Source organism: Dermacentor andersoni, chromosome 10 (genome assembly GCF_023375885.2).
Source record: "Dermacentor andersoni chromosome 10, qqDerAnde1_hic_scaffold, whole genome shotgun sequence".
NCBI classification, from domain to species: Eukaryota; Metazoa; Arthropoda; class Arachnida; order Ixodida; family Ixodidae; genus Dermacentor; species Dermacentor andersoni.
Window position 1 is genome coordinate 135,078,556 of NC_092823.1, and position 25,733 is coordinate 135,104,288.

Consider the following 25,733-nt stretch of genomic DNA (forward strand, 5'->3'; position numbering starts at 1 on the left):
GGTTCTGCTCTCTAAAATCAGCACCTTTCTCTGTTGGTAAAACTATCACTGGGATTCCGACCGTTCTTTGCTTCCGATGACTCACCACCTTGAAGCCGTCGCTGTCCACTTTCGCCATATCAGCCACTTCCTCGTCAGGGTCGACGATAGTGGAGTCGTCCCCACTGAGCGATAATGACGTACTGGACTGCTGATCGTCCCTGATGACTGGCAGCTCCACGCCTTGCGAGGCCATGGCCGCCTCCGCCACGCTGGCTTCCTTCGGATGGCGCTGTCCCTTTAAAGATGTCGGCGCCGGAGCAGCCGTACCCTTTCCATAGGGACAGTACCGCCTTAAAGATGCGGCCGTCTTCCCAGGATATAAATAACTCACTCAATGAATAGCAAAACTTAGGGAAAATTACAGAGCTGAGGTGACAACAGATCGAACAGCGTCGTCGTCTTCTTCCTCCTCACTGTACATACGTGCCTGCTTCACAGCTCTTTCATCCCGGCACGGGTCACTGTAGATGTGGGGCTGGTTAAGCACCGCTGTTCGAAGAAACTCCTTGACGCCGACTTGGAGCACTGGGTATACACCGTTCGGTCTGTGCTAGTCTTCAATGAACCTGTAGCGCCCCTTGCCTCGGGCCCGGGCCGCAACTCACTCCGCGTACAGCGCCCGTACGTGAAGTACGAGGAAGTTAGCTCCTGGCCGCGCAGCGTGTACAGCTTGGGTATAGCTACGTGTGTGCCACTTGGAATGTGCCGCCCCACACTGACCGAAAAGATCCCTTAAATTTGTCCGATGCTGAGCGGAATGAAACACGTCACGAGGATTCCTCAGGGACAGCGACCCGACGCATTCGCTAGCTACGCCACAAACGCGCTGAGTATGTGCAGCTTTTCAATGAGCGCCTTTCTCGCCAACTGAGCTGTGCCTTCAATCGGCTCGATGTGTGCCACTCTTCAATGAACGTCTCGCCAACTTCGGCCACTGAGTATGTGCCATTGGGTGTGCGACAAGCGAGGGAACAGCACTCAGCGTTCGCAGGCACCAGCGCGCCTCGCTTCTCATCTCGGAGGTCATGCGCGGACTTGTCTGCACCACCGCTAGATGGCGCAGCGTGAACAGAAAGAAGCACGCAAAAAGCCCTATTGTCGCATGACGCGCTTTCAGCGTTTGCACGCACCGGCGCGCCATGCATTTCGGAGGTCACGCGCAGGCTTCGCGGCGGCGCCGCTAGATGGCACCGAGCGTCTTTATAGGGAAGTGCGAAAGAGTCCCGCTGCAGTGCAGGCCTCAATCATGACTCCTTTCAACGGTGGAAATACCTTGTGTCGCTATATTGATTAAATTCTATCGCATTACCGTCGACAGTCATCGTGAGATGGGTTCTGCCGCCATTTTTCCCCGGCCGACTGTACAGCGCTACCATTTTTGTTTGACGCAGTGCTAACATTTAGTCATACGCATGCCGCAGGAGATCTATATGGCTAGCTGTCCTACCCATTGCCTACAAAAATCTGCAATAGAACCTGCATCAATACCACATAGTTCCTTGATGTTGTGGCTGTGTTTAGCTAAACCTTTCAGCCGGGTAAGCGCTGTGTCATAGGTCGGCAAAATTAGAGTGCATCGAGCTGTCCTCGGAAGTGCTTACTACGCATGAATTTGCTGAATTTCCGTAAACCGACTCTGAATTCGAACACAGAAATATGTAGTCTATTCACTTTTGCACTTCAAGAACTCGTTTATCATAGAAATTTTAAGGATTTCGATCGTCACATGTGAAAAATTTTCTTTATCTTCGTTGCCAAAGCTACAGTGAAGAGCATATCATTAAAAGCAGGTTTAGCTATGTAGAAAAGTCAAATGCCTATGTTGCTCCATACGGAAAATTTTATAAATTTCTGCTCAGATGCATCCAAGAACTTCCTCAGGCATGCAAAAGCAGGAACTAGACAACGCAAGGATAGCCTTAACACTATGGGCAAGGAAAAGGCACACAGACAAATCTCTTTCTTTTAGTTCTGTCGCTGTATATGTAAACTCGAGCAACAATAGTTTTACGCTGAAAGTCGTGGACCAATCTTATTGAAGGTATGGTTGAACGGGAGAATATTACAGGTGGCTGGGATGGCTTCGGCAGTGCCAGGAGGAGGAGGAGGAGGGAAGAGAAAAGTAGAAGGCAGGGAGGTTAACCAGAATAACGTCCGGTTGGCTACCCTACACCGGGGGAATGGGAAAGGGGAAAACAAAGATCACAGGGAGAGAGAGGAGGGAAGGAAAGAAGGAAATTGCGGCGAGTTCGCTGACGCGTGTGGTCTTACAGAAAATGCATTAAAAGTCACAGATGGTCGCACAAACCCGTCGTCCTTAAGAAACACAAAAGCGCCTTCACCGCTTTATGGGCCGACGGGCGATGGGGGCGGTGTTCCAGCAGCACTTGCACAGAAAGCGGCCGATTGTCCAGTTTTTGAAAAGCTTTCGCAAGTTCTTGTCTAATGAGTGCAATAACTTGCCACCATGATAACGTTCTTCCGAAGGAGCCAAAGTGGTGAACGAGCAAATGGAGTCGGGTCTCGGTGCCAGATAAAGTCGTCGGCGCTAAAAAATGCACAAAGGGGGTGGAGGGGAAGGGCATTCTAACGTTTAAATAAGCGTAGCATATCTCATCGTTGACTGCGAGCTGGTTCTACAATAGCGTTGGTCAGTCCACTAAGCCGGACGGACGGACAAAGAAAACGACACGTTCAGAGCATTTTTTTAAAGAACAAATCTTTAATGGGATGCACTGACATCACTGAAACAATGCACTCAACATACACTTACAGACCACAACATAAATGTCAATGCTGAAGAAACTGGGGCACGTGGCTATGTGTCGAGCCAACACCCTGATGCGATACTGTGATGCTCACGAACGCTTGTCCGTATAATGACCGAAATCAGGTCGCGTAGTTGTGAATGTCGTCAGCTAGATGTGGCTTATATAAGACGCAGTTCTTGTGTGAGGACGAGTACCAGTGTCAAATTGTGAAACATTTTTCACCAATGAGCACGCAGAGGAGAAAAGCAAGTCTGTAAAGAAAGCTAAAATGTTCTTTTTAATAACACAACTTGCAAGTTTTACTGCGATCTGTTGTTTTGCCCACTCTCAACGCTGAAGCACAGAAAAAGCTTGATATTTTTATTATTATTCAGAAGTAGAGCTCTCCACATTAGCATGTTCCTCCCAAGAACGTGACCGTCCAAGGTCTTTAAAGCGGCGACTGGTGTTGCTTTCATAGCGCCATTACCGAAGAACATTAGGTCTAATTGGCTCATACGCTTCGAAGAGAGCTCGATACCAGCACTGACGCCATTTCCTTGAAGCGGATATAAAAAGCGTTATATCTGAATGCCAAGATTCCTCCAATTTGTTTGTGTTTGTTTAAGAACCCTTGTCAGTGTTTACAAGTGCAAGGAATGTATAGTGCAGGTAACCGTAGGGCGAAAGGTGTCGGTGAACACTCTCAGGTAAGTTTTCTATTAGCACCTTCAGTCATTCAAAACTCAAATAACAGGAACCTGAAATTTTTCCTTCTTCAAATGTAAAAGAAAGTGATAATAATGAACCGTTTTCTGACAAATAAAAGTATATCTCCCAATAAAATTGCGGAACCTTGCACAGAGACAATTTTCAAAATGGCATCGCTAACAAAATAATGTTATTTGCAAAAGCTAAAAGTAGCAATCACAAAACATATTTATAAAACATAAATGCAAAACATACCGTGGTGCCAGCTCGTCCATATGCTTACATACGTACCCCAACTCAGGCTAAAACTGACGTTATGTAACCCGTAAAGGAAGCGTCTTATCCATGAGAAAAGTTAGAGCGAAAAAATAATTCGCTTCACCTTAAGCTTTTTAATAATAGATACTCCTCCGCTGCTCAGGAATAAATGCTTACACTTTAGAGTTATTTCCATGATTCAAGAGAAAGCCACGACACACATAGGCAAGCGTTCACGAGCCACAGGTTTTGTTAAACTCAGCAACAAGGAATGCAGTGGTTAGCTACCCTCACGAGATATGTACACCAGTGTAGAGTAACCACATCAAAATACCGGACAAAATTATGACTACGCCGCGAAAGAAAACACCACCATCAAGTGCACAACACAATACGTTCATCAAAACGAACAACTTTCAACACACGGAGCAACAACGTCGTTTCCTTCAGCCCGCCCCATCCTTCCACGGTTGCTAGTGACGCGTGCAAAAAAAAGGGGGGTGTGGGGATCACGTCGAATCGCTGCTGGTGGCGATGTTTCCTTACAGTCCTTGTATAATCCACACACTTTCTACAGGTAATCAATGTAGTCTTCGAAGCTGTTGGACCACGGATAAACACCAACGTGTTTGTTAAGTGCAGTTGTGTAAACTGCTTTTCAGGTACCATAGTCAGATATGTCTGTGCAGGTCTTGCGAAACGCATAAGAATGGGAAAAGAAAAAGGCTCGACTGGGCGCCCTTGTTTTATCTCTCCAGCACAGACACACCTAAGCAAACGCGAGCGCTATACACCGCTTTGCTTTATACTGTGAGTTAAAGCGTATGGGCTGTTACTGTACGCAGTGGTTAACTATATACTCCATCACAGTAGTTGCCCGAAGGGCCGTAAAACGCAGGCGTCAGCAGCGGAATGGAGAACGAACGCATGCTCCAATATATTCTTCCGAGTCCTGTCGTCTGCTTGTCTTCTGTTTGCCGACGTTCAACGTCAATCAAGCGCAAACAAGCCATCAATTACTTTTACCAGTATTACGTAGTTGGACATGAACAGGATGTAGTAAAGAACAACATGAAAGTAGTAACGCTAAGCAGATTTATATTTAGGCGTCTTTATCTAAGAAAACTGTAGATGACTCAAATGTTGTGAGCGAGACAAAATGGCACCAATTAAAAGCCAGTGTCGTCATACACTTGTGGGCGTAGCTCACAATGCGGATACGACGACTAATTGAGGACGGCGTCTGCCACTGCGATGGGAGCTGCCATGTTCCCAGGCTGTGCAGCCTTGGCAGCCGAACGCAATCTGTATTGATAACCTATGGCAGTCGGTTGCGCCTCGCGTTTCAGAAGCCAGGCTAAAATATATAAACTGGTGCGCAGCTTCTGTGTGCACCTGCAATGAATGCGTCAGGGGAACACAAACCGAACTTAGCCTTTACGATTTATTACGTTTGAAATGTGTTTCTACAAAAAAAAAAAATCTCCTAGATGAATTGAAACGTCGTCTGTGTTGCGTGTAATTACATTTTTTTTCGAGCATTATTATTGTGCCTCTACAGCGTTATGATAATGAGGGCCAACAGTAATTGTTTCGACACGGGAACTATACCACGCTTCGCAACACTACGGCTGATTCAGCCTCTTTACGCACGGTGCCGAAGACAGCGTTGTCGGGAACTACTGCGATGGAGCGCGAGCTATGCTTTTCTGCATGAGCACGGAATTACGTGAAAGATGAGGGTGTAGAATGGGACACTGAAGTATGTCTGTCGCCTTCGCTCCCACAGTTAGACTGTCGACGATTGTACAAGCTAGACGATGGCACTAGATAACTCCAATTACTAATGTAGAAGCACACCGGACAGCGTTCCTCAAAGCCGCAGATACATGCGTCTCCTACACTCGTCGCTGAAATAGTGACAAAAATGCTGTTTCTCGAGGGTAGTTCTGGGCGTCATGCGGAATTCTGTGAACACGAATTACCGACCGGCTCTATTGCATACGACAGACAAGACAATACCTCACATTCGTTTACATGACCGAACGCTACTGCGAAGTCAGCGACCCTGGAGGCTCGAGCCATTGCGCTTCCACACAGCAGATAAATTACTTTCACCGCATCAACAGTTATTACGCGGCTGCAATTTGCACTGAATGAAAGTGGGAAGCCGGTCGCTAGTCGTACCACAAATACATACGCATAGTTACAACTGTTCGTAACAATACATTGAAGAAAACATCTACGCTTTAACAGTAACAGAGCGAGTCGCAAACCAGAAAAACTCTGTACATGGCCAATCACATTTCTCCAATACATCGTGCGATGAGAAACAGCATCTCCCGAGAAAAACAAACATGTAGTGATCGTAAAGATTCTCGTAGTACAGACCGCTGTGCCTCTGTGTCGCGAAGTGACCAACTGTCACGCTCGCGTGTACCGCATGCCAAAAAACAAAATGCGTTCAACACTTCTGGCCGCCGCACGGCTTAAATCAGGAATACAATAGAGCGTGGCATACTGCAGTGCAGATACGACGCGGCGATGGCGAAGCGAACACCCTCTCGACAGAGACGCCTGCGCGGAACGCAGAATAACCCGTCGCTTAATGTCAAGAGTTCAACAAAACGACGTGTACACACAAGAACACCGTACAACACAGGTTGAGACGCGGTGTGAGTCATTCCATCAAGGTGATTGCTGTAGCCACTTTAGTTATTTATCGCATTCAGTTGCCTAGCTTGCAACAGCGAACGACACTGTCAACACTCAGCTTCACTACTGTCGCGAGCAGTGCACCGCGAAAGAGGCCTCGCACCAAGCTGGACTGTGTTGCGGAAAACTAGGTGACATACGCACGACTTCTTGCAGCTGAGCCAACTAGTCAAAAAACCCTGTCGACTTGAAAGGTGACAAAGTCTTCCTAAAATGTCACTCCATCTCTAGAAGTTGGCGAGGAAATAATCTGGCGGAAGAAATCTATCAGACAAGGACAGCGAGAACTGCTGTATGTAGCAGTAGATCAAGATAAGACGAGGAGCATTTCACCATGCCCGGTGCAGCGGAGAGTGGAGGACAGCACTTACACTATTCGGACTAGAACAACGTGTTATCACGTGCGCGGGATTATGTGCAAAATCATACGCGAGACAACTAAGAAATCACTATGGAAAAAAGAAATTAAAAACGGGTATAGCAGTGTCAACACATGGTGTTTACCGTTGCACGTGCCTGCATGACTCGTAAAACATGATCTCAAGGTTGGATTGATTTTGAGTAACTCTTCTGCACAGCCGACAAAGGAGCACCGACTTTTAGACAAACGCCGGCAGACGACAGCAGCGGCGGAATGGCCATTTTCCTTGCAATATTAATGCCCAATTTTCATTTTGCGTAGTAATGCAGTCATCTATTATTATTATGTGGATTAACTCACTTTCAAGGCAGACCTACAGTTTCCGAAGCACAGGGAAAAGTGTGAAAATTTTACTCCCTACCCCATTCAGTCGTACAAGCGTTATAACCACCGACATCATAGCAGCCGCAAACCACTCGTGGAAGAAAAATATAACATGTCGTCGCCTCATATATGCAGTGCTTCCTTTTCTTTGGATAGTGTTAACGTGATGAGGTGGCGATTTGGTGGGCGTCAATGCTCTGTCGACACTGCGCGAAAGGCGAGTCCACGTTACGAGTCATAACAAACAGCGTAAAAATATACAAATGAACAAGAGGTTATAAGTAAGTATGAGTTGTAAAAGAAGAAAAAAAAAGAAACACTAGATCAATGGCGGTGCTAGGCGAACAGAACGGTGTGGCATGGTCCATGCAAGACGTAGATATGACGACGTGCTCCATTGGCACCACGACACGGAGAGGTACGACGTTGTGGGCGCAGTCTTGCTCTACGGTTACAAATACGCCCACTTGCGGCAGCACTTGACAACCGAATGCAGAGATTGTGGTAAAGGGACACTAAAGGGAAACCTTAACATCAAGCAGCCCTGGTGTGTTGCACACTCCTGGAAGTGGTCTGTTCGGCAGGTGAAGATGTCTAAGTGCAGATTGTCAAAGTTGAAATGGCCAAAGCCTTGTTTCTAAACTCGGCGCGTTGGCTCTGTGGCTGTGGCATTTTGCTGCTGGCCTCGATGTCTGGGGTTCGATTCCAGGCCACGCCGGTCGCATTCCGATAACGGGGGCAAAATGCAAAAAAACATTCGCGTACTTAGAGTTAGGTGCGCGTTGAGCAACGCCGTGCTGTCGAAATCAATCCGGATTCATTGCTTGCGTTTTAGTGCGGAATGTTGCACCCTCCCCCCCGCCCCAATTAGAGGTTGTCCCCATAATCGCCCCATAATCGTCCTGCATGTTTCTTTTTCTTTTTCTTCTTCTCATTCTTTCAACGTGACAACACGTGACACTGAAATCCGAAAATTTCGCATGCCCAATCTTACTTCTTTCTTACAATATCATTAATATCTTATGATATGACTAATAAAAATCGGGCCCCTCGGTTAAGCCCCTTTCTTCTAGTTTCTTTCTTATACCTCTGTCACACGAACACGCAAAAACTCTTTTACGTAAGCGGCCTTTTACCAAGTTGAAAGGCTTTTTATTGAAGAGGCCTTGCGCAGCAGACACACGGCAAAGACGAACTCTTTTTAGGGTTTCCATCTGGAGACGCTACCGAAAGCGTGGCGCTAGCATCCGAAACAAAATCGGCCAGAACAAACTGATGTATCTCAAAGTATAAAGTGAAAACTTATTGTATTACACATTTTTCAAGTAGATTTAAGAACGCCAGATTAAGAAACGTAAATGGAAAGAGTTATTGTAGCAGGTTACAGAGCATTTGGCCTGCTTACGAGGCCCCTTCGACAATGCTTACGAGGATACAGAAGATAGTGAACACTGCTGAGTTTACTACACCTTCCGCGAGACATCAAATTATTTTTTTACGATTAGCCTAGGTGACAGAAAAATACGCATTTGCTTAGTTTTCTCTAGTGTATTATAATTTCTGGCACCCACTGGTTTCGAGGCTACTCCTTTTCGGCCTTAAAAGAGATTGACGAACTACGCTTCCAGAAAAGACCGCTTCTGAAAAAGAGATCGCTCCCTGTCGTGTGTCTGCGAACGAAACTCTTTTTCCGGAGAAGTATTTTTGCGCAAAAGACTTTCGAGTGCCCGTGTGACAGGGGCATTACAAGCAGGTCACCAGCATTCACCAATCGCTGCCAAACCAGGCGCCATCAAGGAGCATTCCAGCTGGCACGGTATTTTTGGAGGTCGTCGTCAATCTTCTTTCAGGCTCTGGATAAATGATGTGGCTAATCTCTGAGGCACGGAATCTAGATTGAAGGATAGCAATGTCCAAAGACAGGCGTGCCTCGTCTTTGCCCGTGTCTGCTAGCACATACAATGTTGAGCTTCTTCCATTGGCGTCTCCGAATCTAGTCTAACTTAACGCTTCCCTTTGGTGTCCTTTTACCCACGTTATTCCTCTGCGCACACAGTTGTATTCGGAGGCTGCTTAGGAGTACGTTATATATGTTGCGATAACACGTTTCGCGGGAAGCACCTCGTGCAAGGTGTGGCTCCCTGGAGGAACAAAATTGGAACATCCACGATGATAGATACCCTACTGGCACGGTCCTACAATAAACTTTATACATAGACATATAAGTTTACTCCTTACACGAGCGTAGGTACAGAAGAAAGATAGCTCTGTATTCATGTGGTCGCTTCTGTATGACTGCGTCAAAGTACGCATATCACGAAATTGCGAGTGTTTGTCGGCCCTTCTGTCTCTGTAACGAAAGCTAAGGGCGGTTCTATATGGCTTAATTTGCCAAAACAACTGAATGTATTTTTTTTTTGTCTCTTCGAGCGAACTACCATCGGCTTCATTGGTTGCCGCATTGGTCAGCGGTGAGAGGATAATGCAGCTGAGCACGCCTTCGATCCTCCGCTGAACCCCGGTTCAGAGGAGTACTGACGTGCCATTTTCAAATTTCTTTTTTTTTTTTCTATCAACATCGTCATATCTAGCCTTAATGATGAACGTCGTTAGCAAATTTTGCTTTTTGTTGGGAGGTCACAACAATGACGATGACACCAAGTTTCTGACATTAGCGTCAAATTAAAATACGTTATGTTTCTCGACCTTTGCATTTGCTAATTGTTGCCTCTTCACGCGCAATAAGCGTGCGGCAGAGTTTCTACAACTTCGAAAGTACGTGTTAGTACTCCTCTAGAGACCATAACTGTAATATAAGATAATCGAACAGCTTCAGCACGAACGCAATCAGTGACTTTCAGTTGCATGCTTTCGGGTGAGAAACGCTCAGTTTTCTCGCCGATTGCTTCGTAACACGAGAAAGAAGGACCGCCGAATTATTTTTCTCTTCCTCGCTCGCCTGCCTCACTGCAGGTGTAGTCTCTGAACGCTCGAGGCGGAGCCCCGCCACACACGCGCTGTACTCGACCTGAGGTTCGGTCTGGACAATTCACCGCCGGCGAACACTGCCATGCTGCGCCTTCCTCGATTCCACTCGAGTACCCACTGCAGTAGGCTTAGGGAGCTACGACGTCCTCCTGCTGAACCGCAGCTGATAGTTCCCGTTCCCGGCAACGATCGCCGCGCCACTCAAATCTGGGCGGAGTGCATAAAAGCGCGCACTGACATTTCGGCGCGCATAATCTCGGGTAGCCAAAATTATTCGGGAGCCCCAAGTAGCGCATCCTGATAAGCCCAGCTGTGGGAGCTATGGGAGATACAGCTTCCGTCATACTTAGCCCGAATACACCTTAAGCACCTCATTTGCAATTAGTACACGCGTGGTACCAATGAAACCCTAAGGCTCTTGATACTTCCCATCGCGTGTTACTTCCCGAAATGCATGCCCTTCGGGTTGCTTCAGGGAAACTACGTGACAGGCCATTCACCAAACAGAAGACGTTACCGCGGCCTCGTGCATCTACGGTGTTCAAGGAGCACGGAAGCGTTGCTGCATTTTTTGAGGTCTACCAGCCCATACGACCGCCGGTGAAAGGCTGAACGATGAACGCTTCAATGCGCACGTGTGCGTCGCATACTGTCAACTTTCCGACAACCGCCTGGTTGACCTAGATCCTTGCCTTACCTCTTCTCCGCTACGCATGTTGACAAAGATGTCTGGTTCACGTGCTTTGACTCTAGTAGCTTAATGCGTCTTCCTTCAAAAGAATTTTCTCCTTATAGGCTGAGTTCGTTAGATTACAGCCATTTGAGATGTGTCTTCATCGTTCGGGTTAAGCATGACGGCGGCTGTGCAAGTTCAAAGAGGGTCACTTCTTATCATGTAGACTCCAGTGAAGTACTCGTACTGTTCCAATGGCTCCAAAAAGGCAACGTGACGGAATTCGCCGGCGATGAAGTGCCTATACAGCGCAGCCTCAAGTCGTGTCCTTCACAATGTGCTCGCGTGCGCTCCCATCGATACCTCACGCGCGAATCGTCATGGAAGACTGCCCTCAAGGTTTCAGCAGGTGGCAACGGTGCCACGGCTGATGAATAAGCTTTCCTCTGTGTTATTCAAGTTAGGCGGCCTAACCGCAAGAAGCTTTGGTGACTGGAAACCATGTCCTTACGCGGTGGTACATACGTGTGCTCCTTTTAGACAAAACATATTTAACCATACAACTTGCACTCAGATAGCTTTACGAAAACGCTACAGATGTGACATTTCAGCAGCTTGTTTTTAGTTTAGGTCCTCATTCAAGATAGCATGACATCCGTGCGAGTTATGTATGTCTCACCAAGTCATATGATCTCTTTCAAAAAATTTACAAAGGTGTGCGCGGTCGCTATTGAAGAATAGGAACCATTCCAAGAACTGATAGTCTAAGAACAGATGGCGCCTTAATTTATATACCTCCAAGTTTTCGAGCAATCAGCGTCTCGATTTTTAATCCAGGGAATATTCTAACTGCTGAAACTGGGACTGGTAAGAGACCGATAGACGCCACACAGCAATACGTTTCTGACCTTACCACGTCTGTCCAAGCTCACGAATGCAGGAGGGTATGGCACACCATTAGAATCCATCGAGGACGCTCACGGTTGTCCCTTCTCACCATTAAGGCATATTTGGAGGCGTCATGGATGACTCTGGTCAAAGATTTTGGCACCTTTTTTTGCCAGCTGTATGCTTAGCCGTATTTGTAAACACACCTACTGTGTACGTTCCGCAATCAACTCACGATACTCTTGAGGCGAAACACTCGCCTTGACTCCACCGGTTCAAGCTGAGAACAAGTGTGCATCGTGTCAGTACTGCAGGACTAGAACACTTCGTGCGATTAGGCGCCGTTCGACAAGCGGTCAGGGTGAACTGGAATTGTTCTGGAACGTACAAAATTGTGAATTACCCATATACGAAAACGGCCGTTGACGTCGCCAGTCGAGAAATCCGTGCGAACCCTGAGAGGAGCCCGTCAATCAAGTTACAGCGACGTCTCACAGTGTGCTTACCGAGAAAATATCGGCTGTGTCGATGCTTTGCTCCCGTTCATCTTTCTTTAAGCGCCACATACGCAAAATTGAGTAAGGGAGCGCTCCAACAATAAAATGAAATGGATGTAATGCAACTTCTGTAGTCTTAGGTTCCCAACCTGATTAACAGCGCAGAAAATTAACATTCACTCACGCGTCTTAACATGTCGTCACGAATGCGAAACTATATATTTATCTTCTTAAAGTCATTGTCACTTTTTTTCCTTCGTTTCTACCGCAATCACATATTTGATAAATGAATTGTTTTGTCTCATAAGCACAGCTCACTGAGGAATGTAGTCTCCTGAAAGAAGCTCGGTGCACGCATGATATACGGCAAATATGAAAACACGTTCTCTGTCTCGACTGCCATAAAATAATAAACGTTTTACAAATTTCAAGTGAGAACAAGATTGGCACGCGCTGTCTTATGCATGTGTGCAGCATTTGCATAAAGTGAAACCAAGAATGCAGAAGAAAACATACTTATACATGATGTAGATACCGAGAAATGGAAACGCATTGTGAATAAAAAGGGATGAAATAGCGGTAAAGGGTATGAGACCGGCCTTCATTTCACTATGGGGGGCCTTTTTTATCATTTGTTTGTCAAAATTATAAAGATAGGTTCCTTATGGAAGGTTTGCCAGCCAGCTAGTGTCACATTACTACGTTCAGGTGTTCCTGTTGTTCCTTTAATACATGTCATTTTACTGAATAACGTATCTTAAAGATACACCGGCAGGCCCTCGACACAAGAATACTCGGGAGGCTACCATCAAGACTGAGTCATTTGGACCAACATCTTCTCATGAACTTCTTTTGACTTCGTGATGAGAGTCCTTGGCCAAGCATTTCGAAAGTCGAACCAGAACTGTAACTTCGGAGCAGTTACCGTATTTTATGGCTTAATTAGAGACGAAGACTTGCATTTCAAGAAACGTGCAAGTAATAAATGATAACAAGAATAATCATTTCAATGACTAGTACATCGAATTTTTTTACTGTAATAAGACGTCATTCACCAGGATATAAAAACGCGTCCCTGCCCAACTCACACAGATTCCATCCGAACCTTCCCTGAAGCAACAAGCAATATTCACAGCAGTGTGTTTTCAGTAATCGCTGCATTTGATTTCGTTCGGAATGTTTTGGTATAATCCGCGCTCGGTGTCACACGATGAGCGAACTTTTGAAAACGCGATAAGCCTTTCGTAAAGATAAACAGCGGTATCTGCTGAAAGGCTAGATTGGTTACATTTCTTTCCGTTAGGAACCTCAAATTTTTGTAATCGCATGTTAAAACACAGAAAAAAGCGTTGTGGTCTGGCAAAAACCAAATGCTGCTCGTGCAATCTTTACGTCACAAATCACGCCGAGGTAATGTGGGAACAGTTAACTTCGCCATCTACTTGAACCGTACTAAAAACCTAAATACAGATACGAGAGCGCGTGCTTGAGGACAATGTGGTCTGTGGTCCCATAAAGAAATAAGAAAATATGCCTTAAAGGCACGTCTCTCAGCCGTAATCAAAATGTGTTCGCGTTAAACTCGAGGGAAGCCTATCAGCGGAATGTCTGTAAATGCCGAAAGGTATTCTCTTTTGCGCCTTTTAACGACAAATAGAATTCACTGAGCAGCACAAACTGAGGTAAGGGCCATCCGTATAAGCTTCCTTGCCCGCAGGATTTCCGCAGGATTTCCGCAGGATTCCCGCAGGACACATTTAGCTACGTCATCCTTTTCTTTTTCACGAGTGAAATTACGAATGATAAGAGCAGCAATCGCGTGTCGTCCTTGAAGATGCATTACTTTAACAGTGCTTAGATTATAAATGTTGAAAATTAATGAATGTACTCCACACATTTTCTTGAAGTATTGCAGTCTAGGTGCTCGAAGCCCCATCTTTCAATGAAAATGAAGCATCGCGACACTGATGCGCAACTGTTTGACTCTCTACTATTTCGGTGAACATTCTTATCAAGGTCTTATCCGGTGAAAAAGAAACGCTAATGTGATGAGACCAGTGTAAAACCGACTCTTCAATAGTAAAATGTGCACACGTAGGAAGCTTTCGTAGCTTCCATAGTATATTGCGTAAACTATGCAGTTGGCCGCAACACCTCTCAAATTAAATTTCTTTTTCTGATGTTCGAGCTGCGCAAGTAAAGACATGCTGATAACTATGGATCAAGATTCTAAGAAAAACCTTGTAAATGTAGTCTTCGAATATTGGACTTAAGCTGTGGTTTTAAAACAACTTCGAGCACGTAACATCCTATACGCAGTGTCAAAAGTTCTTGATAAAGATTCGGCTGAGTTAAGATAAGCGCTAGTAAAACAGCTTTTATGAGTTTTAACCAGGTACTTGGAGCATTAGCGAACCCCGTGTTCTCATTTTCCTTTTTTTTTTCTCGTTTTGGCAATCGAGCACGATATTCACTTAACATTGCAAAGTGTAGAATTCCTGAAGAAAAACGCGGCTACTTTTATATGCTTTTCTGAGCTTTACCGGCCATCTGGTAGTGAGGCGTTCCTAACATTACCATAAGTATTCCGAAAAACTACAGGCTGAAATAGTTAGTGCGCGCATTGCCTTGTGCTGGCCGATAGCATGTGCAGTTCTTCCTTGTTCCCCATTCTAAATGGAAGAAAAGAGAGAAAGGTATTAAATATCAAGACCGCCACTCTCCTCTTTCGCTACATCTTGTCAAAAAGGATCACAAGCTACAGAAAAACCTGCGCGCATTCAAATTTCCGATGAGGCTACGGATCCCGATGCGCTTCTCAAGTGTGCTCTGTACACGTGTTCTCTTGCAGCGCAGCAAATCTGTTGTGGTCGAGACTATGTGAGGTAAAAAATACCGGACAGAGCAATTCGATTGGCCTCGTATGTAGTCTGTAACTTCGATGAAAAATGCCACCTTAGTCTAGTGCGGACTATTACCACCGTTTTGCCCTGCTGGACGATCGGCCACAGCTAGTGACGAAAACCTAAACCGGTGAAAACCTCAGCGGCGTCACACTTTCAGCCGCACCCGTACAATGCACTTCCGTAGCAACGAGCAGCCATTACACATAAATAACTCGAAGACAATACCAGGTACATGAATTCAGCACGTCATTCGGAGGACACTGGAACATAGGTGCTGAAAAACTTCTTTTTATAGAAATGAGCGATTTGTATTTACCGTCCCGTGGTAGCAACTAATAGCTCAAATTGACTCTGTGTGCACCATCATTTCACGAGGTACGGAAAAACAAATTTCTGTTTTGCGCACTGAGAGCCATGAAAACCGGAAAGTAGATACTATAAAAAAGTATTATACCACACACACGTCTTGAAAGGAACTCGCGACATACAGCGATGCTTAGATCGCCTTATTCTACGAACAGAGGTGGTAAGTGAACACTGCCTGCAGACCTCGGGTGCAAAAACGTAATGCGGTCACCGTGAGAACTCTTGCGATAAGAAGAAAGAAGTGCAGCATTACGAAAGAGTCGAACGCTCCATGCATCACGAGTAAGCCCTCGCCTGCATTCAGCGAAACGATATCGCGAAAATTTCTGAGACACAAATGCTTGAGCGGGCCAGAGTTCTGCTTCAAATTTTTTTTTTTTTCGACACCGCGAGCGCTCACTATCAACGGGACGCAAAAGAGCCACATATTATTACGTTAGAATGTCCACGTATTCTTCGACAACTCTATTTAGCTTGATGAGGAAGCTTGATTATTGGTGGAGAAATGCAAGGCAAAAACTTCCATTCTCTGAATTTCGCGCCGAACCTCCAGCTCTCGAACGACAATTGGACATGAAGGATTTCAACAAATTTTCTCGTATGCGGGCAGTTTCTGTGGAATAAAGGCTCTTGAATCCTGTTACTGTGGTGTTTTAGTTCCTCATAAGAATGCAGCGCAGTTCTTCTTTAACGACAAAGAGCCAACTATGCCCGGGCAGACGCTGCTAAAACCTGTGACGTCACGGTAAACTGGCGCGGTAAACTTCCAAGACGACGTCGCCCGTGTTTTTCGATTTACTATGAAAGCATAATAACTTAATGTTGCTCTTTAGAGTCTCTTTAAAGCATACACGTGAATATTTCAACTGAGGTTTCTTAGTGCCAATTTTAAAGCAGACTATGAACCCCTGCTAGGAATCAGCAGAAATGCAACGACGCCGATTTCCCACGACAGTCTTGCAGAAACTCCTCTAATTGAATTATGCGCGAGAGAGATGATATCCGCGAATATTACCAGGAAACGAATCTGACTGCCATGATAAGCTGAGGAGAACGAGGAATGCGCAGTGCACAGCTTGGCGACGGAATGATCGATGTGACTCGTTTTAGAAGACGAGTAGGAGACGTCGGAAGGACAACATTTTAACGAGACACAAGTAATTGTTTTCGCGTTCAAAGATGATTATGATGATTAACGTCGCGAGACGTAACGATTCCCGCTACGTGTCTGGGCAGTCACCGCCATCTGTTCGAAGTGTGTGAAACGGTAAACGACCAGCTATACTTTTAAACACTGGTGAGACGATTTGGGGGTAGAGATGGGAGTAGTCTCCTTCAGGGTTACTATTTACCATAGGCGTCGCGAGGTTTAAAAGTAGCATCCTTTTCAACAGCAAATATTTTCAGACCTCCGAAGTCTCTCGCACTGAGCGATGCTAATTCACATACCAACGTTCGTCAGCGACAATCGTGGCAGTGACAAGCAGGGGATAGAGTGCTGTAGCCCGCGGAGAGAACAATAAACGCACTCTTCGACGAGGCAACACCAGGGCCCGTCTGTGATGAGTCGAACGAGTGTACTAACACATATCACGCCAAGTATGTACAACAGCACGAAGAACGGACACACGGAGGCGAACGATCCTCGGCAAAGCCGCACAGTTCGCGCCTCGTCCCCCAACGGCGAAAGCGACGCTATGCTTTCGGCGTCGACTGGGCGAAGCCACTGGCCGACGACACGGCTTCGTTTGAATTGTTGCAGGTCCCGTCAACATGATTACAGCTTACACCAGTTAAAAACACGCTTAACTTTCCTTACAAACATGCTGCGTCCCAAGGCTACGAATAGTCTGCTCGCATAGCCGCGATTCATGGGTCAAGAACGGATACCCTCGGCCGCAAACGGTTTCTCTCACTTGTAGCCTACTAACAATGTCATGTAGTCATAGCACGCGTTCTCCAAACAACTCGAATAGAAAATGAAGGCGTTAGCCCTTTCAGAGGCTTTTTGTGCATTTGCGAGGCTTACCAGGCGCTGCGGGAGCCGACAGGAAGGGTGCCGCACATTCTGCGAGGCGCAGAGGTGACTAATGAGGGAGAGAAAAAGAAACCTTCAAAATTGCCACCGTTCCGCTGACGAACAAAACAAAGAAAAAAAAGAAAGGAAATTTATGGCTTAACAGCGGCAGGTTCGATATGCCTACCACTTGGTCAAAGTTTGGGTACCGCTCCAAAGAACCGAAGCGCAAAACAACAAAGTGGCTGCTGTAACTTTGTCACTATGTTACGCATACGGTCTCTTTCAGAAATGTGTGGCCCAACTAAAAGAAAGCCCGGTCGCTTATGACACTTCTTGCCGCAGCTGCGGCTCCTGGTACTGACAGAGTACGACAGAGTATGCGCACTTACTTATGCAGCTGCCAAGAAATAACAACATCCTATTTTTACACCGAACGGCCGGTAAGTTGAGTTTCCTGCTGCTAAGCCATGTATTTGTTATTATCAGTCATAAACGGCTCTCTCAACTTTTCAGTTTCTTAACCGAGAATTTCGACCACCCGGCCCACCAGCGCACTCTGGAGGATGTGAGGCACACATGGATCAGCTTCTGCGGCGCTCGGCAAACCGGCGGCAGACGCACAACCGACCGCTGCCGAGGCGCACGCTATACAGCCGAGGCGGAGCCCGGCAGCCGACGCAGGTTCGGCGGGGCCACCGTAGCACCCCGAGTCGCAGGTACGAAGAACAACTCACGCGTCGCGCCACGCAAAATGGCAGAAGAGGGGCCGTGGTTCTGGAGAGGTCTTCGGAGAGCATCCATCATCGGGGAGACAACACTGGAGACACAGTCGTCAAGGTGAGCAGGAAAATGGGGCAGGTGGGCGGGCTAGCATAGGAACGAGGGAGGGGGGCAAGCAGTTCTGCGGTGTGGCACCTTCGGCCCAGAGAAAGAGGGTCCTCGTGGCATGACGACAAGCATCATGTGTTGCGCACCGTCTGGCCGTACGAATGGGTCGCCGTCGATCTGCCGTCCTCCGACTTCCAGCGCGTGTCGGAGGTCCGATGGACCAGCGGCGCCGACTCGCTCTCCGAACGGCTCTGCTTGAAGCGCCTCGGCTGCTGCGGTTGCTGTTGGTGTTGTTGGTGCTGGTGGCGGCTGGGCCTCGGCACGCTCCACTCTGCGACGCGAGTGTGGAGCAGTCATTCACACGCGCCAACGCATGGAGTTTCCGAAGCTACAGTTGTGTAGAAACGCGAACACCGACCACAACAACACACTATATGGGTCGAATTCGCAAAGCTTTTCGCTCGAAAGTGCTGTTTGCTATCGGCTGAACACCTTCGCCAGTATTACGTCCGACATCCTGATTGGCTGGCATGTATTTTTGTGAGCAATTCTATTGCGAGTTTCACTTTTTGTGAATACGGACCTAGAAGCCTTAAAAAAAAGGGCATGAGACGTTTCGGCAGACTCCCACAGGGCAGCCTTGTTCACACATATTTTCTTGTTTTTTTTTTTTTTTTTTTTGCAAACCGGGCTCCAGTATCGTAGCAGAAATGTCCTTTGTTCATATTTTCTTCTTGCGCTCTGTACTTAATGACGAGGACGGGAACAAAGACGACGACAACGGATGTTCCCGTCCTCGTCATTATGTACGCCGCGCAAAAAGAAACTATGGACCGCCATCAACTAGCCCCCCAATTACTTGCCTTCTTATTCTTTTCTTTAGACTCATATTTTTATGTGGTCGCGGCGAATATGTTTTTTACGCAAATGCGTCATGATCATTTCCGACCTGACGCGTCTTCGTCAAACCCTAGATACCTTGTCTCTTTGCTATCTTCACGAGGTTGTGGCTCAGTGCATGAACGTTGTTCAGGCACTAGGGTCGTTTCACCTGCCTGCCAGAAGGGGCGGGGCGTACGATGTGTGCAAGCGTGTGAATATCGAAGCTGTCGTCCGGCGGCGCACAGACATGTACGTCGAATGTGAACAGGGCGTGATCTACAGATTGCTCCTCTCGTGCGGTGCTTGTTACATAGGCTAAAATTGGCCGCTGTATCAATGAAAGAGCACGCGAATGATGGGAGTGCTGTGACAGGTCACCTGGTGGCCCATTGCAGTAGCTGTGGCTGCAGTGCCATGCTTCAGCAGATAACGTGTCATCAGCAAAAGGCTGACATGGACATAAGTGTCACCCTAGAAGCCGTAGCAATATTCAAGAAGAACAACTCCTGCGTCAGCATACAGTCAATCATCCTATCCCGAAATGAAATCGATTATCTTTCTATCGCATACAGCACTGTCATCTGGATTCGCAGGTTCTTTTTTAAAATTATTTACTTTCTTCCCATACATTTGTAAGACCAGCTTCTGTTACTGAAAGTCGGTTGATAGTGAGCGGGTGTTTTTCTTACTTTACTGTCGTCCTCGGGCTAGGTTATGCTGAACGCGCCCATCAATAGGTATCAACAAGCCCGACAGGATACCATGTTATTGGTTAGAAAGGCAGTCTTGTTGGCCTAGTCAATAACTGTGCATACTTTCGTAACGAAATCACAAAGGCGTGCGATATGCTGCATCTAAAAATAGTAAAATACAGTACCAACTGCCGAATTACGTGTCTAAACAATATTTTATTGTGAGTGATCGCGTTTACTCGAAAACGTCAGGCTGTCTGATGCTGCGCATCGTGCTCCGGTACGTTATGTCCACCGTAGACGGGACGAAAGTTGCTTACGTTTCACGTCTGATCACGAACAGTCGACGACGTGAAGTACTCTAAAAGTATTCGAAATACATCCGGATTTTCAAAGATAGCTGCTATCCAGTTCGAAGGCCAAACGAAATAGTTACCGTTTGATTCGATATTCATACACTTCTAGAAATTGATGCGGCAGAACATTGCTGGCGCACCATGCCAAATCTGTAAGCTGAGAATAACAATCTCCCAATAGGCGTGGTTTGGTGCCGTTAACCTTGCGTGCACTGCACCACTGCTGCAGGGACACACACCAACCGACAAGATCCGCGCGCGTCCCGTGCACAAACAGTCTACGTGACTGGACCAGAGCGAGCAGCAGGCAAGAGTGCGTACCTGTAGAGGAGAAGGACGAGCTCCTCACCGGACCCTGCGGCGTGAGTGGCCGGCATTCGGCGAGCACCTGCTCTCGGCAGTGCTTGTGCGCGTTGATCCCGCACTCTGCAGCGGAGAGTCTTTTCAAAACATGCACTCGTAGGCTTGGAAATATTTCGCATTCGTCAACGGCGAAGCTCGGTGACACTGAGCTACGTTAGGTTGTGAAGAACCGGAAAGAAATACAAACAAAATGAAGGCTGGAACAGAGCATTCCGAGCTATACACATAACAAGAGCTCACCTCATCTACGATTACCGTTAAAGTAAATTTAGGAACTGGTGTGATTGAGGAATTACTGCCACGAACGCGCAGCATAAAGGCTTATCCTTCCTCGTGCAATATGTGCAGTAGACGTCAATACGAAAGACAATAGCCATGTTTGTTTCAAGCGCCCTTAGGGGTTAAACACAGATGCCCTCCATAAAAGTGCTCAGTAAGACTAAGTGTTATACAGGAAAACTTATTGTAAATTATCAAGTTCCTAGATTTGTACCCATGTATCATGAGTTATCGTAGTGTCTAAAAAGGCGGTGTTCCCTTTCACATTGATGACAACTGTTCAGGCATCAGCTAGACGACATCGAGAGTAAAGCTGAGCTGCTATTTTGTAGCGATGCCTTCTGTACAATTATATGACAGCCGTATGGGCCACAGGCTACGGCCGGCTTATCCAGTTGACAACGCGAGCGGAACATCACTCTGACCACTCATGAAGCGCGAAAAGCGCGAAAAGCACAAAAAGTGCTCTTGTGTGAATATTCAATATTTTTCGCATGGATGACGCACGAAAATAACTGTATAAAACGCCCAGATTTTCTAAAATCAGTCTTTATTCGTTGACGCACGGATCTTCCCCGTCGTATCTTCGGCCAGCGGCTCTATTTCCCATCTCTTCGGCGACGCTGATAGCGGAGAAGCCTCCTCTAAAGATGGTTTCACGGCATAACAGGCAGGGCTGACGGGAAACCACACCTTGAGATGAAATTCGCGCTGCCATGAAGGCGCAGCTTAAGTCGAAATTAGCATATAACCCGCAGCCCGACACTGCTGGTCATTTTTTTTTTTTTTTTTTTTGCGGCTTACACGCGCAAGTTTCGAACGCTACAAATTGTCTGGCTCGATTTTTCGGACAGCGTTAGAACTTGCGGCCGCCATTTAGCTTGTACTCCGTACTCTCGATTTCCCAGGCGATATGGTTTTTCGGCTGCCGCTGCGCACTACACCGTAACTTTGGTGGCCGAAACCCGGCGAAACAGCGCTCCTTAAGTCTAACAGCCAAGGCAGGCGAAGCGGATGGACGGCGAACGGTTGCGGGAAGCTTGCAGCCCATCGGTGATCGGGCCGAATATCATGCGCTCGGGCCAGACTGAGGATCGCACTAGTGGAGAGCTTGCCTGCCAAGCTCGCCTTACAGAAAGCAACTGGTTAATCTTGTGTGTAGTCGGAAAGCGTCAAGCTAAATTTTGCAACGCAGCGCGAACAGCCAGCCTCGCACTACACATCATCGTGACGACGCACGACGTGCGAGCTCGAAACACTCTAGCACGTAAACAAACCTTCTGTGCTGCTAGAGCCGTAAGAAATGTCGAACCTGCATTTTTGCATGAAGATATCTCAAAAATCACACTTTAACGCGACAGCGTTCAAGAGCTCGAGTCGCAGAAAAGCCGGTGTCGTCGGCGTCGGCGACGTTGGCCGTGAGCGAAAAATGGCAGAAGGCAATTCATAAATAAGATCAACTTGCAAGATGGGCTGGGTGGGAATCGAACCAGGGTCTCCAGAGTGTGAGACGGAGACGCTACCACTCAGCCATGAGTTCGATGCTTCAAAGCGGGACAAAAGCACCTCTAGTGAATGCGGTGTTGCCTTAGAAACGTGCCGTAGAAAGTTATACTAAAGTTATACTGCTGTGTATATAGGTAATTTTGAGCATTTAAATTACAGAAGTCGCAGTTAAACACATAGCGAAGTACATTTCCGTTACGTTTCTTCTGCACTTGGCGCACACGCAGAGCCATCCTGCGGTAAACACACACGACTACCTCCTCGCAATGTATGGCGCTGCCCCGACAGGTGGCGCGCCACTCGCCTGCTTCTCCCCTTCGTCTCGTTTGAGCGCAATGGGGCCGTGTAGGTACAGGTGCGAGGATGCCCCAATACCCTTGCGTTTAATAAGTTTTCTCGCTCTCTCCCCTTTCAACTTCCAGCGTGCGTCACTCGAACCCTCGTGTTTAGGCGACGCGGCTCCTCTTTCCGCTCACAGCGCGATTCCTAGGTGCAGCGTCCGATGCGGGACGCCTCTGACGTGATCACTGCGCCGTACCGCGTCTGGTGGGAAAGCGTCCCCTGCGATGTGTGCCGTGCTGCTGGCGAGGAGTCATGCGTCAGCGTGGTGCTCCCAAGCGTGATAGAGGACGATCCCGTCGAGGCGTCAGCCCCATGATCGCGTCCGCCTTCATGGCACGTCGCGGACCGGCTGTCCGTGCCGATCACGACGTTTGGCTCGCGTAGATCGTTTCTCCCTCCGAGACACCGAGCTCATTGCTTCGTTCCGCTTGCTCAGGCGCACGTTTTGTCTTTGTGTGACTCAAGAGCATGCCAAGCGAATGAGTGGGCGGTGCGAACGGGTGCGATAACGCTGTCGCATTCCACTCTTGAAGGCGAAGCTTAAGCGTCCTCCACGTTTTTGAAGACAAACATATTCCAGAGATGAACCTGTTTTCTTTTTGGCAAGTGAAGAACCAAAATTTTTATATTTGTTGACGTTTGACACTCGTGTCAATGCTTTAACCGATTTCCGCAACTGTTTGAACTATTCGCTTCAAAATTATTCTACACTAATTACTATTCACTTCGGCTTCGGTTCGAACCGAAACACCGATATTCGCACACGTTTAGCGAAATGGCATCGGAAAAGGCATCGCTACGAAATCGCGGCCCTGCTCTATGACGGCGCTCTTTACACTCATCACAAGAAGCTCCGTTCCCGATCTGTTTTGTGCAATGTAAATGATAACGCGAAGCCCAATTTTCATAACACTACCGAGGCATCGCATTTGGATATATTACTACGCGACATACATAACGCGACATACGTGTACGCAAGTAGCTATATATAAACAATTAGTAATGACACTCACTCTTGCACTTGAAGCCTTGCTTGATCAAGCCCCACAGCTGAGAAAGTGGCAAAGAAAAGGAGAAAACAATTACGAGTCGCTCAGTTAAATCTTAGATTTGAAAGAAGTGACAATATATAAAAGGTGGCTCTGAGTAAAGCTAGCGTACCAGGGCAGCAGCACCGTACGAATGCTTATTTGTTGCGCATTTAATGAAACAAAAATGCAAGTGCTTTTTGTTAAATTACCGCGCAAGCATTTGGAAATGACGTCTTACGTCTCAGACACTCAATTTATGACGTGGTGCGCCGACTTTCTTATTAAATTTTGGTTTCGCTTATTTGTTATTGTATTGCGAATAGCATTCTTAGCCTACTTCAGCTGCTTTGGATCTATCTAGCTAGCCTCTTCACACCGCTCTTCAATAAAAAGAAACGCCTAAAATTTATCCTGTGCTGGGCGGGATCGAAACCGTTTCACATGGTTTCTTCAAGCATAGCAACCAGGTCATTTATGCCTGCGGACGTCGAGGGATTAATTCCCAGCATTAGCACGCGACTCAGCACCACGCATCTAAGAGGCCCCGAAGCATCTATGGGGCGACACTAAAGGAGGAGGACTTCGCGGCGAGTCCTCTAGATGGCGCAGCGTGCCCAGAGGGCAGCGGGAGACGGGAGCCGGGCTGCAGTGCGCGCCTCATGTGCGTGTCGCATTTCGGCGGCGGCAACACGTACGCGTGTCGCTACGCTGCTTCAATGCTCATCGCCTTAACGTGGACAGTCATCGTCGGACGAGTTCTGTCGGAATTTTTATTCATCCAGTGTATTTTACTGCGACAAAAAGTCATGTAATGCAAATAACGCCGCGCTCATTCCGGCAACTCTGCGCGGTCGCCAGGTGTGGACAGGAAAAGTCACGTAGATGCGATCGATTATAGAGAGAGTCCAAGTTCCTCATATATGAAGCATAAATTTTTCAAGCAGGTGAGACAATCCTAATTAACGTGATTAAGAGCCAAAGTTGAACCTACTGAAGGCTGAGTGCTGGTACAGAAGCAACCGACTCCGCACGCTGTTAGGGCGTTCCGCAAATGCCAGAGAGAAGCCCATGCAGGAGCAGCGAGGAAAGCGGGAAGTGACAACTTCATGTGAACTGCTTATCGCAGTAAGTGAATCAAGGTTGTCCCCCCCCAGATTGGTAACACCTCACCGCTACTCTGCCCGACTGCTACAGAGAGAGAGGGAGAGGGAGGGGGGGGAGAGCGGGAGAACTGCAGCGCACTGACCAGGCCGGTGCAGTGTATGCAGAAGGTGGGCCGGAAGTAGGTGGTCTCGTGGAAGTCATGTCGGAACATGGCCCAGTTGGAACGCAGCAGGAAACGGCGAATGTCGTGACGGCCCAGCAGCCGCCGCTGGCACTCCTCGGGCACCAGGCCCCGCAACGCAGGGAAGCGGCCCGTCACCGCCGCCACGTCCTCGGGGCTCAGGTAGCCGTCGCGGTCCGTGTCGTACTCGTGGAACACCTCCTGCGCAAGTTGCAGGAGTATGTATGCCTCGACACATGTGGCGGAGGATGGCTGTAAAATTGAGGCTCTCCAGAAAGTCAGAATTCAAGCTTCTTGACTTATCCGTCGTTGTCTTACAAGATCACCATGTTAAATCACTCGCAGCTATGGAGACCACGACAGTCTCGCCTCGACTTACCTCCACCATATCGCAGATCTGTTTCTCGACCAGAGCTAGGTCAGTTCCTTCCGGGACTCTGGATGCAAATTCCATAGCGAGAGGCTTCGACGGAGATACCTGCAAGAACGCAACAGGGGCCAGTCATACCCAGCGACACTAAATCGAAGGAACGTCCCGACATACCCTTGGCATTACTTGAAAGTGAAGACTGGGAATTGCCTCGCACATAACATACGAACAAGAGAAGTG

At 47.4% G+C, this 25,733-nt stretch overlaps 1 protein-coding gene across 3 annotated transcripts in view; it reads right to left on the reverse strand.

The window, feature by feature from the left end:
• Positions 1–17,811: 17,811 nt before the first annotated feature.
• The window catches only part of LOC126545152 (ras guanyl-releasing protein 3-like), a 56,157-nt gene continuing 48,235 nt past the window's right edge, over positions 17,812–25,733 (reverse strand). For all 3 annotated transcript variants that reach the window (XM_055078269.1, XM_050192912.2, XM_055078268.1), the window contains exons 11-15: positions 25,503–25,601; positions 25,085–25,324; positions 23,821–23,857; positions 20,639–20,743; positions 17,812–18,718 (exon numbers count right to left, since the gene is read on the reverse strand). In XM_055078269.1, the coding sequence (XP_054934244.1) occupies positions 18,519–18,718; positions 20,639–20,743; positions 23,821–23,857; positions 25,085–25,324; positions 25,503–25,601 (681 nt within the window). In that variant the 3' untranslated portion in view covers positions 17,812–18,518. The remainder of the gene's footprint in view (positions 18,719–20,638; positions 20,744–23,820; positions 23,858–25,084; positions 25,325–25,502; positions 25,602–25,733) is intronic.